The following is a 21268-nucleotide window of genomic DNA, read 5'->3' as shown; positions in this document are numbered from 1 at the left end:
TACGAAATTCCAGTTATTGTGTCATACATTACAGGAAAGTAGGTTTCTATGGCTCTTTGAATCTACTTGATTTTTTCTGGCACATTCATCATTATATACTATTCAAAAAAAGTAGGGGATATTTGATTTTGGGGGCATAATACTAAAATATGCAAATGACTACGAAAAAAGTCACTATAGAACCTAACAGAAGAAACATTTCCAGTTACATGTGACGCCCAAACGCACCAATAGCTACCGCATGGAATGCAGGTGATGCTTGGGATCATCATGGGGGTCCAACCCAAGATTTGCACGACTCTGACTTTGAATGTTACAGTCATTGTGGCATTGAATTCCAGGGTGGAAACATCAGTTTAATTGTTTTAGTGACCAGAAAACAAATTTTGATATGCGTCGGTTTACCCAAAATGAAAGGTTACGTGCCCTTGGCATGCTACAGATCGGCACAACACAGGCGGTTGTGGCGCGGACGATGAATGTTTCTCAGTCTGTCATAAGCAGGCTATGGTCCAGATACCGTGATACACAATCTGTACAGGACAGACCACGCTCAGGTCGACCAAGGGCGACAACTCAAGCCCAGGATCGATTTATCCGTACCTTGGCCTTGAGAAATCGTGTCATCACAGCAAATCAGATCAGCGCTCGTCTTCAAACAGACACTGGTGTGAGAGTGAGTGGCCAGACGATTCGGAATCGGACTGCATAGGGGTCACCTTCGCGCCCGACGTCCTCGCGTGATCCCTTGTTTGAGAGATCATCACATTCAGGCAAGACGTCGTTGGTGTAGGGATCGTCAACACTGGGATAATCGACGCTGGAGCAATGTGATGTTTTCAGATGAGTCAAGGTTCACTGTTGATTTTTTGGACAGACGTAGGAGGGTGTGGCGTCGTCGAAACGAGCGCTTCCAAGACGTTAACGTCATCAGACATGATCGATTTGGGGGTGGTTCTGTTATGGTGTGGGGAGGCATCACTGTTGCTGGAAGAACGGCTTTACATGTTGTTGCAGGGCGTGTTACAGGCCAATACTACCGGGACAACATCTTGGCAGTCCATGTTGTGCCGTTCGCACGACGTCATGGCCGCCGTTTCATCTTCCAGGATGACAACGCAAGATGTCACAGGGCCAGGATCGTTACAGGTTACCTCCAACAACAGAACATCACCACATTACCTTGGCCAGCACTGAGTCTCGACCTCTCCCCCATCGAGCATGTCTGGGACATGCTTGGACAGAGGTTACGTCAACGTCAACAACGTCCTGCCAATGTCCAAGAACTTGCTGCTGCGTTGCAACAGGAATGGGACAATCTGGACCAAAATGACCTTAGACGTCTCATTAGGAGTATGCCACGTCGGATCAATGCTTGTTTGGCAAACAGGGGAGGATTTACCCGTTACTGACTTGGTTGTGATGCTGTGGTAACTTTGCTGTTTGACCCCGGGTATCATTTTACCCTTATAATGGTCAGTCTGTGCCTTACTAAGTCTAACGATCATTTGGAATAAATCGATGAATGTGAACTTCATTTCATTTTGTCATTTGTTTCTTCGTCAGTTTCATTAGGTGACTTTAATAACACTTAAAAATCAAATATCCCCTACTTTTTTTGAATAGTATATATACTGAGCGCCATTGAAAACGCATCACTTAGTTTGTCGTATAACAAAATGATCCTGTAAACATATCTTATTTATTTTGCTTCTTATTGTGAACAATATTCAAATGGGAACACATCAATAACAACGCATTTGTACACTTATGGATGTTTAATCTGTAATCAAGGGTACAAAGTCAGAGGGGTCAAAACCAAAAGTAAGACACAGATGTCAGTAGGGCGTGTGTCCTCCACGGGCCATCACCACGGTAGGCTACAGCATTAACGCGACCCCTGCAAATGTGTAGGGCGGTCCGGTGATGAAATGTGAAGCCTCCCCACACCATTACACTTCCCCCACCCCATCGATCCGTTTCGAAGACGCAGCAGTCTGCAAGACGTTCCCCAAGACGTCTCCACACACGTTGACGGCCATCAGCGTGATAAAGATGAAAGCGACTCTCATCACTGAAGAGCACACTTTGCCAGTCTACTCTTCTCCATGTCTGGTGTCCTTGAGCCCATATCAAACGCCGCTGACGGTGATGATCCCTGAGGATAGCTCCAACATAAGGTCGTCGTGCATTGAGTCCTACTTCTCTTAGACGACGTCTTACGGTGTTGGCACTTTACTGGTCCTTGTCTTCCGACGACTGCTGCAATTGTTCGAGTCGCTGGGCGGAATCTGTCACGCAGATGAGTGACCCGGATGTAGCGGTCTTGAGCCTGGGTTGTAACGCGTTGTGGACCACCAACCTTACAATAGTGGACTGATGACAATTGAAGTGTCTGGCAATATCACGTGTAGACATGCCAGCCCTGGACATTCCCATGGCTTCATTCCGTCGATTTTCAGTAAGTCTCGGCATCTCTAGCTCGATTCCTTCACACGTCCAACAACAAATTACGACAGATGGACGTTTCACAGTTGATGTACTGCACATTAAGTTCAAAACATGCTTTTAAAGGGCTCACACACAATGCTGCACGTGAATATTGGGTTTTTCATGTGCATCTCGTGCAATTTTTTTTTGCACACGGGCCGATATTTTTTGTGTTTGGGAGCATTGTGTGAAACAATAGTTCATAGTATTGCATAATATTATACATACAAAACCACCTAGTAATAAAATATTTGGGAAAAAAAGTGATGCGTTTTCTATGGCGCTCAGTATTTTTATTTTGAGCAAAGAAATGGGTTTCTAAAAATAGACTACTTTCAATTCCTTTTATTTATCTAAGGCTCGGATTAGCCCATACCGAGCACGTGATTTCAATGAAGTCATGGTCATCCAGAGAACTTGTAAGTGACGGCCAGCTTGATTCGCATCTAGTGAAGGGTGAGTATTCTTAGTGAAGGATGAGAAAGTGACGGCTGAGTTGATCTCGGCCCAAAATACCATATAAACCATGACAATGACGTCTAGTCTAAGATGCCAGTGGTTGCTATGTAGCTGTTCTGACGTGTTGTCAACAAATGACAATTTTGGCATAAATGATAATAATAATAATAATATCTTTATTTCGAAAGGGTGAACAATCTAGGTCCGATATGTATGGACCTTTCTGACACGTTGTGCCCTTTATAACAAAAACAAGCCAACAGTGAGGCTGATGTCCCCCGCCGAAATTGCAAAATAAATAGATGACACATATTAATTAATCGCACATTTATTTTTTTCACTAAGTTTCATCACTCTCTATCAGATAGAATCAAGATTATCTTGTCCCAAACCATCGACAAATGAAATCGATTAGCTCTGCTTAGGTTCAGATCGAAATGTTAATTATTGAACTCAGTCAAGACATTCACCTAATGAACATCTACATGTACATCAAGTTTAAACATTCACCTAATAGACACCTATGCCAAGTTTGAACATTCTACCTCAATTAGAAGGAGAGTTATTGTGTTCCAAAGTCTCGACCAATCAAATTGCTTATCACTCTGCTCAACCTAAGCAGGAAATGCTCATTGTCGAACTTAGTCAAGGTATTGACCTAATAAACACCTACACCAAGTTTGAACATTCTAGCTCAATTATAAAGAGAGTTATTGTGTTCCAAAGTCTCGGCCAATCAAATTTCTTATCGCTCTGCTTACCCTAAGCAGAAAATGCTCATTGTCGAACTTAGTCAAGGTATTGATGTAATAAAACTATACACCAAGTTTCATCACTCTCACTTAAATAGAACTAAGTTATCGTGTCCCAAAGCATCAACCAATCATATTGCTTATCTCTGCTTACCCTAAGCAGAAAATGTTCATCTTCGAACTCCATCAAGGCATTGACCTAATAAACACCTACACCAAGTTTGAACATTCTAGCTCAATTAGAAGGTGTTATTGTGTTCCAAAGTCTCGGCCAATCAAATTGCTTATCGCTCGGCTTACCCTGAGCAGAAAATGCTCATTATCAAACTTAGTCAAGGTATTGATGTAATGAAACTATACACCAAGTTTCATCACTCTGACTTAATTAGAACTAAAGTTATCGTGTCCCAAAGCATCAACCAATCAAATTGCTTATCTCTGCTTACCCTAAGCCAAAAATGCTCATCTTCGAACTCCATCAAGGCATTGACCTAATAAACACCTACACCAAGTTTTAACATTCTAGCTCAATTAGAAGGAGAGTTATTGTGTCCCAAAAGGTGTGACGGACGGACAGACAGACAGACAGACGGACGAATCCATTTTAATAGTCCCCTGCTTTTTTCGAAAGGCGGGGGACAACAATGAAAATAACAAATATAACAACGGTTATCAATTGAAATGAACATTAAACATAATAATGGCTTACATATCAATCTTGCACCAATTATGTACCGCGTGGTTCATGTATTACCGGTAGTATTAGTAAAATGATGATTAAGGTTTGAAACATATTATTAGTAATAAGTCTTCGAAAAGAATTAACATTTCTGCAATTTCTTTTTATGGTTTCAGGTAAATATACTATTCAAAAAAAGTAGGGGATATTTGATTTTGGGGGCATAATACTAAAATATGCAAATGACTACGAAGAAAGTCACTATAGAACCTAACAGAAGAAACATTTCCAGTTACATGTGACGCCCAAACGCACCAATAGCTACCGCATGGAATGCAGGTGATGCTTGGGATCATCATGGGGGTCCAAACCAAGATTTGCACGACTCTGACTTTGAATGTTACAGTCATTGTGGCATTGAATTCCAGGGTGGAAACATCAGTTTAATTGTTTTAGTGACCAGAAAACAAATTTTGATATGCGTCGGCTTACCCAAAATGAAAGGTTACGTGCCCTTGGCATGCTACAGATCGGCACAACACAGGCGGTTGTGGCGCAGACGATGAATGTTTCTCAGTCTGTCATAAGCAGGCTATGGTCCAGATACCGTGATACACAATCTGTACAGGACAGACCACGCTCAGGTCGACCAAGGGCGACAACTCAAGCCCAGGATCGATTTATCCGTACCTTGGCCTTGAGAAATCGTGTCATCACAGCAAATCAGATCAGCGCTCGTCTTCAAACAGACACTGGTGTGAGAGTGAGTGGCCAGACGATTCGAAATCGACTGCATAGGGGTCACCTAGACGTCCTCGCGTGATCCCTTGTTTGAGAGATCATCACATTCAGGCAAGACGTCGTTGGTGTAGGGATCGTCAACACTGGGATAATCGACGCTGGAGCAATGTGATGTTTTCAGATGAGTCAAGGTTCACTGTTGATTTTTTGGACAGACGTAGGAGGGTGTGGCGTCGTCGAAACGAGCGCTTCCAAGACGTTAACGTCATCAGACATGATCGATTTGGGGGTGGTTCTGTTATGGTGTGGGGAGGCATCACTGTTGCTGGAAGAACGGCTTTACATGTTGTTGCAGGGCGTGTTACAGGCCAGTACTACCGGGACAACATCTTGGCAGTCCATGTTGTGCCGTTCGCACGACGTCATGGCCGCCGTTTCATCTTCCAGGATGACAACGCAAGATGTCACAGGGCCAGGATCGTTACAGGTTACTTCCAACAACAGAACATCACCACATTACCTTGGCCAGCACTGAGTCCCGACCTCTCCCCCATCGAGCATGTCTGGGACATGCTTGAACAGAGGTTACGTCAACGTCAACAACGTCCTGCCAATGTCCAAGAACTTGCTGCTGCGTTGCAACAGGAATGGGACAATCTGGACCAAAATGACCTTAGACGTCTCATTAGGAGTATGCCACGTCGGATCAATGCTTGTTTGGCAAACAGAGGAGGATTTACCCGTTACTGACTTGGTTGTGATGCTGTGGTAACTTTGCTGTTTGACCCCGGGTATCATTTTACCCTTATAATGGTCAGTCTGTGCCTTACTTAGTCTAACGATCATTTGGAATAAATCGATGAATGTGAACTTCATTTCATTTTGTCATTTGTTTCTTCGTCAGTTTCATTAGGTGACTTTAATAACACTTAAAAATCAAATATCCCCTACTTTTTTTGAATAGTATAATTCCACAATTTTTCACCTTTATAACGCAAACTATCCTTTTATAATATCTAAATTCGGTCTGAAAAGGGTCAGTCTGGAACTAATACTGCTATAAGGAGTCTTATAGTTCAATAATAGATTAGATAAATAACTTGGACAGACATTGTTAAGTATTTTATATATGAAAATATGTCTTGAATATATTCAGCAGCTTGCATTTCCTTAGAAAAGGGGCAAGTCATTAGAATGTTCTTGATCAAAAATGAGTTTGAAGGCACGATTTTGTTGACGCTGAAGGAGTAAATATGCAGTTTTGCTACAGTTATCCCAAATTGGAGAGCTGTAATCTATATATGGCAAGAAATGTGACTTGTAATATAGAAGCTGGAAGGATTTAAATAGATATGTTTTGATCCTTCGCAATTGAAATAGTTTCTGGTTTAAGGTTTTACTGATCATCTTAACATGGTCCTTCCAATTCAAATTTTGATCAATATATACACCTAAGAGTTTAAAAGAATTAACTACTTCAATTTTTTTACCTTCAATTTGCATATGGGATTCTTTAATAAACATTCTTTTCTGAGGCGTTGTTACAAGCATAGCTTTAGTTTTCATTATATTTATTATCAATGAATTATTAACACATCAATTTAGAACACTATTAGTATCTGACTGTAATTGAGTTCGAAGTTGGGATAACGTTGCAGCCAAAGTATAAACCGTAGTATCGTCTGCAAATAGATCACAATTAGAAGACAAATGTAATGGCAGATCATTAATGAAGATATTAAAAAAGTAAGGGACCAAGGACAGATCCTTGTGGCACCCCATGTAAGACTGGCTGAAATGAAGATGTGCATCCATTAACAGATGAACACTGATTTCTGTCAAAAAGATATGATTTAAGAAATGATAGGGAAGATTTCGATAATTTGTATAAAGCACATTTTTGTAATAATAATTTATGATTCACAAAGTCAAAGGCTTTTCTGAAGTCAAAAAAGATTAATCCACTTAACAAATTGGAATTCAAATTATCATAAATATTTTCTGTTATATGTGTCAAGGCAGTTAAACAAGAACTAGTTTGTCTGAAACCTGATTGCCTAGCATACAATAAACTATGTTTGGTTAAAAATTATATTAGACATTTAGACACGTGTTTTTCAAGTGGTTTTGATAATACAGGTAAAATAGATATTGGACGAAAATTATTCGGATCAGCTTTACAACCAGACTTATGTAAAGGCAAAACCTTAGCTGACTTAAATAAATTTGGAAATACACATTTAGTTATGCATACCAAATCCCAGCTTTAAAAAAATTAGATTAACAAGATCTAAACCTACAGATTTAGTTGTATCAAGCAACCTAAGAAATTTTGACACTTGCATAACACCTATAGGAGTAATTTCAAAAACGTCTTGCGATGGAAGGTGCCCTTGAAGAAAATTACAAACTAACTCATCATTGAAATATTCTGGTGATACAGATGCTTTCTTTAAAAGATTATCAAGTATTTTAGAAAAATAGTTGTTAATAGATTCACAATCAATGGGTATAGGAGAATTAAATTTAAAGGTGTCAGTTACACTATTAATTGCCTTCCAAATTTGTTTTGAATTTTTTGAATCAGATACTAAGCTAAGGAAATATTTAGATTTAGAGTTTCTGATTAAATTTTTCAATCTATTTCTACATATTTTGTATTCAATGATTTCGCCTCTATTTTTGTGGTGGTCGGGTAGATGCATCATTTTAACAATTTCATCAGAAAGCCATTGTGGTTTTGAGACAGTTTTAACTCTTTTAGTCCTAAAGGGAGCATGCTTATTGATGACTGGAAGAATAGTATCATACCACATTTTAAGAGCAATATTTGGATCACAAGCATTGTAAACATTATCAAAAGGAACAGAATTTAAATCACTCAAGAAATCAGATCCGTTGAATATCTTGAATGATCTATAAGAAATAGTAGTATGGGATAATTTCGGGATCTTGATACCTTTCCTATACCATGTAAAACAGCATGGAAAATGATCAGATATATTTATATTTGGTACATTAATTTCCACAATGTGTTGAGACGACACTATAATATGATCGATTAATGTTGATGATGTTGCCGTAACACGTGTAGGAACATCAACTAATTGTTTAAGGTTATATAACTCAAGAAAATCTGTCCAAAAGAAGTTGTTAGATTTAAAGAGATCAAAGTCCATGTCACCCATCATTATAATTTCATGACCTTGATTCCAAACAGTGTCCATCATTGCTTGAAAATATACAAGCCATTCTGACAAGGAAGCAGGATTACGGTATAAACAACAGATTAAAATAGGTAGAGAGTTTCTTAAGGATACTTCAACCCAGATACATTCAATAAATTTATGCTCAAGATCAGTCCTACGTTTACAGACAAGAGATTCTTTTACATATAAAGAAACGCCAGAGGAACCGCTCAAACAATTATCTTTTCTGAATGGCTCGTGGAAGCCAGAAAACTTTACAGCATCACATGGGATATTCTCGTTTAAATGTGTCTCTGTGAAACCAAAAACATGAAAGTCGTCTATTTTGTTGATCACATGGTGAATATTGATGTGACCGACATGTCATGTAAGCCTTTACGGACTAAAATATTATCAAGCATAAACATTACAACAGCAGAATATCAAAATGTGAAAATTAAAACCAGCATGTACAGTATAAACAAACAAAATGCAAGACAAAATAAGTTCTAGTTAAGTGGTGAGTTTAAATAAACAGAAATCTGTTTATCACTGTATAGATAAAATACAAGAGATAAAACGACCTATAAATAGTAAATGCTATGACCTATACTTAATTAGTTGTTAATTATGCAGTGTGTATATAACAGCCTGCAAGATATAACATTGTACTATTTTGTAATAAGAATTTCTAACAGTATTAAAGTACAATTCTGGGCATTATGTTTGGCTGTGACTTAAATTGTTACCAAATTAATATCAAACAATTAAGTTTGTATGGTGGTACATAATATACTATTCAAAAAAAGTAGGGGATATTTGATTTTGGAGGCATAATACTAAAATATACAAATGACTACGAAAAAAGTCACTATAGAACCTAACAGAAGACACATTTCCAGTTACATGTGACGCCCAAACGCACCAATAGCTACCGCATGGAATGCAGGTGATGCTTGGGATCATCATGGGGGTCCAACCCAAGATTTGCACGACTCTGACTTTGAATGTTACAGTCATTGTGGCATTGAATTCCAGGGTGGAAACATCAGTTTAATTGTTTTAGTGACCAGAAAACAAATTTTGATATGCGACGGCTTACCCAAAATGAAAGGTTACGTGCCCTTGGCATGCTACAGATCGGCACAACACAGGCGGTTGTGGCGCGGACGATGAATGTTTCTCAGTCTGTCATAAGCAGGCTATGGTCCAGATACCGTGATACACAATCTGTACAGGACAGACCACGCTCAGGTCGACCAAGGGCGACAACTCAAGCCCAGGATCGATTTATCCGTACCTTGGCCTTGAGAAATCGTGTCATCACAGCAAATCAGATCAGCGCTCGTCTTCAAACAGACACTGGTGTGAGAGTGAGTGGCCAGACGATTCGAAATCGACTGCATAGGGGTCACCTTCGCGCCCGACGTCCTCGCGTGATCCCTTGTTTGAGAGATCATCACATTCAGGCAAGACGTCGTTGGTGTAGGGATCGTCAACACTGGGACAATCGACGCTGGAGCAATGTGATGTTTTCAGATGAGTCAAGGTTCACTGTTGATTTTTTGGACAGACGTAGGAGGGTGTGGCGTCGTCGAAACGAGCGCTTCCAAGACGTTAACGTCATCAGACATGATCGATTTGGGGGTGGTTCTGTTATGGTGTGGGGAGGCATCACTGTTGCTGGAAGAACGGCTTTACATGTTGTTGCAGGGCGTGTTACAGGCCAGTACTACCGGGACAACATCTTGGCAGTCCATGTTGTGCCGTTCGCACGACGTCATGGCCGCCGTTTCATCTTCCAGGATGACAACGCAAGATGTCACAGGGCCAGGATCGTTACAGGTTACTTCCAACAACAGAACATCACCACATTACCTTGGCCAGCACTGAGTCCCGACCTCTCCCCCATCGAGCATGTCTGGGACATGCTTGAACAGAGGTTACGTCAACGTCAACAACGTCCTGCCAATGTCCAAGAACTTGCTGCTGCGTTGCAACAGGAATGGGACAATCTGGACCAAAATGACCTTAGACGTCTCATTAGGAGTATGCCACGTCGGATCAATGCTTGTTTGGCAAACAGAGGAGGATTTACCCGTTACTGACTTGGTTGTGATGCTGTGGTAACTTTGCTGTTTGACCCCGGGTATCATTTTACCCTTATAATGGTCAGTCTGTGCCTTACTTAGTCTAACGATCATTTGGAATAAATCGATGAATGTGAACTTCATTTCATTTTGTCATTTGTTTCTTCGTAAGTTTCATTAGGTGACTTTAATAACACTTAAAAATCAAATATCCCCTACTTTTTTTGAATAGTATATATAAATCTAAAATGCCCGCTTCAAGCAAAGTACAGTATATAATTATTCAATAATATATTACAGCAATATACACTGTTACTTGTAGAAACTTTTGTCTGATTTGATCAGGTGTTAAAATACTGAATATTAAGCTATTGTTATTAACAATATAATAATATCATCAATTCAATACCAACACTTGACAGTTAGGTATACTAAAACATCAAATATTAAGTCATAACATTAGGCAGCTTGCTTGCTTCTCAATACCCGGAAAAAATGATTGACATCAGTCTTCATACTTTACATAAGCCAATTTTAGCAACTCAGTTTTCTGATCATGAGAATAGAAATAAACAATCAATATCAATTAACAAGCCTTGTACATTCAAGGCAAGACAAAAAGAGATATGTATTCATATAATTACCAAAACCCATTTGACTGATAGGGAAACCGAGGAGGGCTACGACTAAATGATTGAAAAACCTAGGCCAGTTGGAAGCGTGTAGTGGAGAGTGACCTCTTTGGAGTCTGAATGCCAAAAACTTGCTTTATAATGAAAGCCAGATAGCCTACACCTCTTGCATTTAAATGGGTGTGGTCACCATAGAGATATTTTTTAACTACTCCATTAGACTGGAAGAAATAATCATTAGTTTTAATGAAATCACAATTATTAGAATTACAAACTCTGTTTAAAACTTTATTTACTTCTTCAACCCTATTGTTGAAAGCAAAATCCTCTCTAGGTAATAGCTCCAAAAATCTAGGTAATAGCTCCAAAAAGCTAATACGGGCAAGGATAAACTTCACTTTTAAGATAGAAATTAGGTCATCGTATGCTAACTCTAAGGCGGTAAAGCATCCATAGACAAATTAGAGCAATCATTCGAACCTATGAGCAATAATACATTTTTAACAGAAGTCATTGGTCTCCCGACTCTTGCTATATAATTATACATATCATTTACACCGGCGCCCGAAATTGATCGCACTTCTGTGTTTCCAGAAAAGTCTAATCTTTTTGGAGAAAGATCTTTCAACATAGAGGAACTTAGGACTACATTTTTAACACCAGAAAGAGGCCTAACTGAGTTCCCTCTTCTGTTCATATAAGGCCTAGAGTTGCTAATGGATGTATACCCATCTTTAATCAGCGATTTCACTGATGTTTGATCAACATCACTAATATTGGAATTACGTGTAAACTTACAGTTGTTATTTTGATCTACGGGTTTGTGCATTTTGAAATACTGGTCTAGCTTGCTTATTTGACTACAAATAGCAGCAGAATCGTCAATTTTCTTTGATAATATTAAAAATTCTGATTCTAACAAATACTTTGTATTACTCAATTGTTCACATTTGCCCCCCGAATGATGGTCTATAGGTGTGGCATGTGTGGAATCACTACAAAAAGGTTTGGATTCGGCACTCTTGTACGTTTTGATTCTATGCTCAAATGGTCGAGTTCATGTTTAAGTTTATTATTTTCACTTGTAAGCAAATTTACTTTCTCACTTAGCATATTATTCTCATTCAAAAGCACATCTATTTTCTCAGTGAGGACGTCCTTTAACTTGGTGGTGCTTTATTTTATCAATACATCTTCAGCATATGTGCTATTTTTAATATCAACAATACCGGTACCAGAATATTTTATTATACGCGGCATGACAGAAACAAAAGGCCTACGATACCTGGGGGTGTCATACATGAGCGTTTGGGTGCTCGTGATGGAGTGCACATTACTACAAGTGCTAGCAACACTGTATTTGCTTAACGGAAGTAATTCCGGTGGTGTGAAAGTCAATTCTTGTTTGTTCAAACTAGAGTGAAAATAGTCCAAGGGGGGCAACTCCAGTGGTACTAGGCTAGATTCATTCACTGAAGAATTATCTAGGCTTTTGGGGCTGACCTTAATTAGTTTTATTGAGGTTGTACTAACAAGATTCATTGATTCTTGAGAGGGACTAAAGTTAGGACTATAGTGAGGCTATCATCTATCTGAAATTCTGACACTCCTGTGCTAGTTATCACACTATTTACTTCTATTCCTTATATGGAATAGAAGACGTTATTGAACGGGGAGTTATTCCCCTTTGTTGCTTCTTCCTTTCTGCAAATTGTCATGCATGGGTAAAGTCACATGTATTTGCTCTTGTCTTTATTTCGTTTTGAAAATATTATTAAGTTGTGGAAGATTTAAAAAATTTTTGATTTTAACAAGGCTTGCATGTGTTTTCCTGTGAAATAGGCCGTGCTTGGGGAGAGCTTTGGACTTTCTGTCATAAGTTTCCATGGGAAAATGTTGAAGTAGCCGGTCTGTCAGTCCGCATCCATATTGCGTGCAGGTTGAAGTTGGCGCGAGATTTCTCGTTTACATTGACACATAATTAATATAAAGATGGAAAGATCGATATGACAGCAATAATTTCATAAGTGAAAATATTTTAGTTTATTGTTTTCATAATGGATTTATTTACCGGCACGTTTTATTCCTAACGAATTTGTCATTGTTTTTTCTTTTTCATGTAATTTGATGTTAGCGATGTCAACAATTTATCGAATTAACTCGGGTCAGCGAGGTCAAAACTCGGGTTAGCGAGGTGAAACATGACAGTGAACTCGAGTCAGCGATGTCACTTTGTCTATCTATATTCATATGCTGATATCTATTAAGATACCCATTTAATTTAATTGTGCGCGCAATCGCCAAATGACCATGTTACTTAACATGGTCACCGCCAACTGGGGGCAGCGCACATGAAGCTGTGACCACAAGCCAATATATAAATTGCAACCAATTTAGCCGACATCATTAATATCCATTCGTTATTAATGGTGGGTTTGGAGGGTAACAATTTTCCGACCAATTTAACTCAAAATACTCAATAGCCCCTTGAATTGCATTCAGGAAAATGGAATTCCCAGTATCTGAAAGATGAACACCATCCTTATCGAACAATTCTGGGTTAATGTAAGATATATCTGGGTACCGGATACATTTTCCCCCATATACAATTACTTGCTTAGAAGCAAAGCTATTAATCCTTTTCCTTGCCCTTTCCATTACAATACAATTTGGTGAATAGCGCCACTGCTGTCTTGGAAGGATATGCGACCAAACAACAATAGAGTATGGATATTCACGTCTCGTATATTCAAATAAATCACGAAGAGTATCACGAAAAATATGTAGTGGTAGGATTCCCAAATCGTTACCTCCACAATGTACAATTATATAATCTGGGCAAAATTGGTAATTGTTTAATTTTGTCTTCAATGCTTCCAACCGAAGGCCAGAGTGACCCTCCCATGTTACCCAAAAACCAAGACGCCGTAAACAAAGACTTGGACCACCCGGCCTATATTTGGATTTATGATATGCATGTTCTACAATTGAAGAACCAATTATCAACACAATTCGATAATCTGAAAATAACAAGAAACTACAATATTTCATGACTCTATATTAATTTTGGTAGTCTTATATACGTACGAAAACAAGATGATTTCCATCTACCTGCTAATTTAATTGTTTCTTCGGGACAATTGGCTAAAGACAGTGCAGAAGCACCCCCAATTCTAAATGAGTGAGTTTTATAAGGCCCATCATCAATTCCTAACAATGTAAGAGCCTTTCTCAAAATGGAGGAGAATTGATACCTTGTAAGAATTGATTTATTAAAATGACAAAAAACCGGGCCAATAGCCCCAGGCCTAGAAACTAAAAACTGAGCCATGTGATACACTGCACATACATTATCATTTATGGATGGAATAGTAATTGTAATTCCTTTTCCCCACTGATCAGTTTTAGAGTGACGTAAGGTAACTTTCATAACAGCTATCGAGGAATCAATTACAATGTCATCAACTGCAAGAATATTATCTATATCATTGCCCTTCGAACAAGTCAATTCCCCTATCCTAAATAAACCAAAGAATGCAATGGTAAATGCTGCCCTGAATAATTTTACTTCATATAAATCAGCACAAACCGAGGGTAAAATCATTAAAATTTTCCGAAGTAAAGTAATAGAAACAGGTAATCTACTATCACCTACGTGTATACCTCGACCCCGTTTCATACCTTCAAGTGCTTTTATTACCAAAAATTGTTTGGTAATATCCTGCCCACCTATCATCTTACATTTATAACTAATTGAAGACACATAAGATCTTACTGTGCTAGGAGCCAGATTCCTCAATGACAATGATGCAATAAATTTTAAAACCATTTCCAAAGTTGGAGGCCATACCTCAACAATGTTATTATGAACACAAAATGAGGAGAAAGAGGATAACCCAGTGGCATACGCCAAGTGTGTATTGTATGAATATGCTGCTCCAATTAATCGGTTAACTTCGTTCTGTAAATCGCATCCAATATGTTTCTGGGAACCTGCTGTGGTGACTGGTCTGCGTTGGGTGCTAGTCGCCGAAATCGATCCCACTGCTGACGAGAAATAGCATCACTAATTTCATTATCAAGTCCACATATGTGTTTTGCTCGAAAAATAATATTATGTTTTAGAAACACTAACAAAAGGGGGCGAAGAAGGGACATAACTCTTTTCGATTTAGATGTGCATGTATTCAAAATACTGACCAAAGCTAAATTATCAATGTGAAGCAGTAATTTCTTATTTGCAAACTGCGGGCCCCAAAGTTCCAGCGCAATGACCACAGGAATCAACTCTAAAAAAGTAACATCAGCTAAAATAGATGACTTTTCCCAAATATCCGGCCAACCATAATAGACCCATTGACCGGCAAAATAAGCCCCACATCCTAACAAAGCACCCCCAGCACTATCTGTGTACAAATCTAATGTTTCATTACAAAACCACTCTTTCTCTGGAAATAATGTCACACCATTAAAATTTTCTAAAAAATGAAGCCACATTGACATGTCCTCCCGTAAACTTTTATTAATCCTGATATGATGGTGTTTTTCCTTAATGCCACACATAGAATCATACATTCGACGCAAAAACGCCCTGCCAGGCCTGACCGCCCTACACACAAAGTTAAGGGAACCGGTCAATGTCTGCAAATCATGCAATGTAACTTTCTTGCGCTCCATTATAGACTTCAGCAATGTGATCAATTTTACAATTTTTTCATTAGGAATTCTGAGACAATAATCCACACTGTCAATTTCAAGACCCAGGAATGTCAGCCGGGTAAGCGGGCCAACAGTCTTTTCACTAGCAACAGGAACACCAATTTCATTACAAAGATCAGTAAAACCAGACATCAACATGCTACAGTCAATAGAATCACTTGACCCCATAAAGATAAAATCATCCAAATAATGATCAAATGAACTGCAACCAGAGTTATATTCTATAATCCAATGTAAAAATGTGGAAAACTTTTCAAATAAATTGCAAGAAATGGCACAGCCCATAGGAAGGCACTTATCTATATAGAAACAGTTATTGAAATAATACCCTAACAAATCAAAATCCCCTGGATTTATTCTAAGTAATCTAAATGCAGATTTTATATCCATTTTGGCCATCAATGAACCTTTACCTAATGACAATAATTTATCTATAACATTATCAACCGAAGTATAATTGACAGTACATAAATCAGGGTGAATAAAACTATTTATGCCCTTTGTTCTGGGATAAGATAAATGCGTTATTAGCCTCCAGCCACCATCAGACTTGGGAACAACACCTATGGGAGATATGTGTAAATTAGAAATTGGCCTTTGTGCAAACGGACCAGCAATGCGACCCAATTCGATTTCCTTACAAAGTTTTGCAGATAGTTCAATGCTATGCTCATAAGCAGATATTAAATTTTTACTGAATTGAAAATTCCTTGGACCTGTATAATTTAACCTGAATCCATTGATTAACCCCTCTTTTAATTCATTTGCCCTGGCCCTTACAGGGTACAATTCCAAATATCTGCAAATTTTTCCTACATTTAAAGGTGACTCACCCATGGACCACACATTACTTATTCCAACATTGGACCCAATTCCAGGAAAAACCTGACATCAATTCCTATATTGTTGCCCCCTCCCCCTGAAACTTGCATTTTGATTATCAAAAGACCTCTTACCAAACCTCTGAATATTTCCTTGTCGAGGGCCTACATTATCGTACATGGAATTACTGTATCTATTATTACCACCCTGTAAAAATGGTCTTGATTGATTAACACTGTTATTCAGGGGATTGCCCCACCTGTATGAATTACGTGGAAAACCGATTGGACGCTGTTGCACTGACCCCTCAAAAAATCTCCTACTGGTATTTTGTGTATTCTGAACATTACAAGCTACAACAGGGTGATTACCTGCACAGGACATACAATTGTGCCAGTATTGACAAGATGTCTTAGAACAATACCCTTTATAATTAAAATCAAAACATTTTCCTGTTAACTTAATACTGGGCTTAGTTACTGATTTACCATCGGCCATGTGAATCAACCATAACTCAAAATCTACACTTGACCAAGAGCTACTTGGATCCAGACTCCTTTTTAACCGAAATTGTTCATCATATGAACTCCATCCATAGCCCCTTGACGCGGCAAGCCTAATGGTGTGCATGTATTTTAACATTTCTTGCACCCTTTCAGGATGACCACGTAAATAAATACTAATATAAACAAGGAAGGCATCAGTCCAACTGTCAATTGTCAGAACAGAATGAGTCAACTTTTCTCGGGTTACAATTTCTCCCTCATCATTCAAAACAAGAGCTGTTTTACCAGAATTGGTTTTGGTGATCAAGTGAGCTAAATCAACATACTCGCCTCTAGCAATTTTTTGGCGCATACTCTGCGAAATGTTATTACCCAAAACATCATGAACACTCTCTGACATAGTGGGTAAACATTCAATATTCTGACGCATACTTTCCGAAATGCTTTGACCTAAAACCTCATGACCACTCTCGCAAATAGTGGGACTTGCAATATTGGGGACAGATGACATGAAGCCTTCCTGATTTTCACAATTACAACTCATTATATCACCTGTTATACCTGATCCTGACATAGGCCTTGTAGGGGTACCCACAAACTGTGATGGAATGGTACTGGGTATACTATACTGTGGATGTTGCGAGAGCCCAGCCATCACATTAACCGGCTGCTGAAAACTACATGAACTCGCCCCCTGCGAAGCCACAGGACGCCTTTTCTTTCCTGCAGAGCCACCATTACCTGTACCAGTTTTCTTTCTTTTTGGAATACCACTAGATCTAGCAGAGGAAATTACAGGTATGGAAATAGTATTGGGAACAACAAAGTCACTGTCAGTGTTTACACTAGTATTATGTTGATTCTCTCGATCTGAAGCCGGTGGGCGAACTAATACTGGTATTCGCGATCTTATACATGTAGCATTGATTCTAGCAGGCGCCGTATTATCATCAGGGAAACTGCCGAAATTACTAGTCATGCATGGGTAAAGTCACATGTATTTGCTCTTGTCTTTATTTCGTTTTGAAAATATTATTAAGTTGTGGAAGATTTAAAAAATTTTCCCACCCTTACCCGTCCCTAATATGGGCTATTTTACAATTTTGTTTATAATTGTACTGTCGTTGCTTTGCATTGTAGATTTTACAAATGTCACAGCTGTGAATATCCACTATGGTTATGTTAAAGGTTGCACAATTTTATTATTTTGTTTGGTTGAATTTGGGTTATCATGGTTATGTGATAAATAGTATTAAAAGATAATTTTGTTGATGATTACTTACATTTTTGGATTCAAATTGTTTTTTAGTGTTTTGTTTCATTTGCAGGATATCTTATTTGGCGATTGCGCGCACAATTAAATTAAATGGGTATCTTAATAGATATCAGCATATGAATATAGATAGACAAAGTGACATCGCTGACTCGAGTTCACTGTCATGTTTCACCTCGCTAACCCGAGTTTTGACCTCGCTGACCCGAGTTAATTCGATAAATTGTTGACATCGCTAACCCGAGTCAATTTGAGTATTGTTGTTGTTTGATTGTTGTTGGATTGATTTGTTGATTTTGATTGTTTTGGGCTTTGACAGTTGCGTCAGCCCATCTAATAAATTAAAATGAACAGCTGTGGCCAATACTATGCCAAAAGTAGGTTAGGGTTAATAAAAAATTACAATTTAATTTGTTTTGTGTTTTTATTAACTCATTCTGTGAAATAATGGGCGTATCATTGTCGTCACACTCGCATAAAACACTACTCCTAGACTGAATATTGAGTAGGCCTATTTGAGTTTGGTGTAGTCATTGGCTCTTCCTTGGATTGTTTAGAAATTTCACCCGCTGGGTGTGGGTTATCTGTACTGGCCAGATTTATATTATAAGACAAGGTCTTTTGAAGCAACTCATTCATAGCATCTGCTCTCGATTTATCAACAATTTTCAATATTTCTGGCAAATCTGTCTCAATAAAAACATGTTCATTTTAGACCATTTATTAGAGCACTGCATGTTGTATTATACAAATTTAAGGTGTATCTCCAGGTGGATTTATGTTGGCTTAATCGTGTGCGCAATGAAGTAGATTCTATTGCATTGGGCTCATCTTGTAATTCATATATACACTTTCCTGTATAAAGCTGACGGTGGGCTCATTAATGATATCTGGCAAAATGTGTTTGAAGAACTACTTCTAATCTATATATTATGATTTACCAGTTAAGAAATTGTTGGGGTAATTTTGTTTCTTTTGGAGAAAATATTCATTTTCCAGAGAAAAGAATATGTATTCTGTCCGGGTAGCCAAAAATATCTGATGTAATTATTCTACAGCCTTTATTCAGAAAGTGTAATCTTTTACCCTATATTTCTTCCCTCGTCTTCATTTTCCCCTTCTGTGCATATCACTTCATTTTGTCTTTGACAGTATTATTTTATTACATTTGTGGACCAGTCTCCGCCACGTGGATTACAAATCGTATTTTGGCCTGTACTCTAAAACGACAATTCGGAGATGTTCATTTATCAAATACTCCATTCATATTCATACTCCTTGCAGTGCTTCGTTTGATTATGCCTAATCCCACTTTACACTGATGTAACGGAAGCAAATTTCTGTTCCAAATTATGACTGGTCAATTGTCCGATTCAGAGGCGGATCCAAGGGGGCGCCCCCCCCCCCCAAAAAAAAAAAATTTCGACAGTGCCCTTTTTTACTACTGATAGTGCCTTTTCTCAGACCCAAATATGTCCGTTCCCAACCCGTTGCAGGGATCCCAAATGAGTCAAACCATCGACTCAAACACACCAGTCTGGTCTAATTAATGCTTCCCACTTTCAAACGAATACTTGTGGTTTAGCTAACGGTGCCCTAATCCTATAGAGTGACTATAGACAGACATCAATGATAGCATCTTGTGGAATCGGCGGCGAATACACTCATGCCCATCACCTACGCCCATGAGTGCAACTTGATGTAGCATTGTTTCATGTGTGCACAGTACAAGTTACAAGGCTTAAATAGTGAAGTGGCTAGGGAATAGATTCGTCTTTTTTCCCATCATAATGCCTCGCTCGCCATGACAATTTTCGAGTCGCATGTTCAACTGGCTCTTTTGCTCAATTTTAAGGCTCTTTTTCAACGATTTCCGAACGTTTACTTAGACGAAAATATCAGCCAAATAGCTCTTGGAATGGCTACAGATTCAAGGAAATGACGGATAATTTTCTTGGCCCCCCCCCCCCCAAAAAAAAAACCCTCTCAGCGGCGTGCCCCGTCTCCGCGGTCAGTGCCCTCATTTTGCGGCGCCCCCCCCTTTTCAAAATTCCTAGATCCGCCCCTGCGATTAACTACCAATAGCTAACTGCGTAACAATATCATTACGCTTTAAACAGAGCTCCAAATTGGACCAAATATTATGTTTACATAACGTTGCGTCATTACTCCCCATTTTATTATTCCCAATTAACCACTGCATAGCAGAATGGTGCAGAAAAACTAATTGCGTGACAAACGAGGCTATTAAAACGAATACAGTGTAAACAAGACTGTTTGGAGACGAACAATACCTTCACCGTTTTTAATACCTTAAATCATTGTCCAAAGTTTTAGGGAAGACCCCAGATCATTGTCCAAAGTTTAAGGGAAGACCCCAGATTAAACGAAGGGCTGTCTAGTTGCTGTACTTGGGATAGATTTGATTGAAAGGGAAGAATAGACACACTCCCTCAAAAGCTCAAGTATCAGAAGCCAATCCAGCAGTGGCCAGAGAGGGATTTCTCTGGGCATTGCTTCAGGAATATAGCACAAAATGGGAATTTCGCATGTATTCGGAGACTGTAAACCAGTCTGTATTTATCAACAATTGTATTTGTATACAGAATCAAAACAAAAACTGGTTAGGTATGTGAACACCTAAGTTGGGAAGTGATGTCAGGTGCCTTGGAAAGAGTAAGCGAATCCTACCTCGTGCTATTCAGACTTGCACGTTGCTTTTAGAAGCTGGGGCTACTACTGATCCTTCATGCTAACATGTCTCTTAGGCTGCTATTACATAGGGGTATACGGTATTCGGTATACGTTTAGAGGTATACGCGAATACTTGTGTTTGAACAACAGAAATTTGCTTACCGGTTTACATCGGACTATATGAGTATAGGGGCACGCTATACGCGTATAATACATGGTATCG

General features: G+C 38.8%; 2 protein-coding genes across 2 annotated transcripts in view; both read right to left on the bottom strand.

The window, feature by feature from the left end:
• LOC126820764 (putative E3 ubiquitin-protein ligase UBR7) overlaps positions 1–21268 on the bottom strand; it is a 100027-nt gene that overhangs the window by 26896 nt on the left and 51863 nt on the right. The window lies entirely within an intron of this gene.
• On the bottom strand, positions 16624–18024 carry LOC126820768 (uncharacterized). The gene has a single exon (XM_050548885.1). The coding sequence runs from the start codon at positions 17731–17733 to the stop codon at positions 16642–16644; it is 1092 nt and encodes a 363-aa protein (XP_050404842.1). The 5' UTR covers positions 17734–18024; the 3' UTR covers positions 16624–16641.

This window comes from Patella vulgata, chromosome 5 (assembly GCF_932274485.2).
Source record: "Patella vulgata chromosome 5, xgPatVulg1.2, whole genome shotgun sequence".
Lineage (NCBI taxonomy): Eukaryota > Metazoa > Mollusca > Gastropoda > Patellidae > Patella > Patella vulgata.
The sequence above is the reverse complement of the archived record's forward strand: the minus strand, read 5'-3'. Positions and strand labels throughout refer to the sequence as shown.

Excerpts from the sequence above, each read along its gene's own strand:
- LOC126820768 (XM_050548885.1), bottom strand. The coding sequence starts at position 17,733 with ATGGCTGGGCTCTCGCAACATCCACAGTATAGTATACCCAGTACCATT.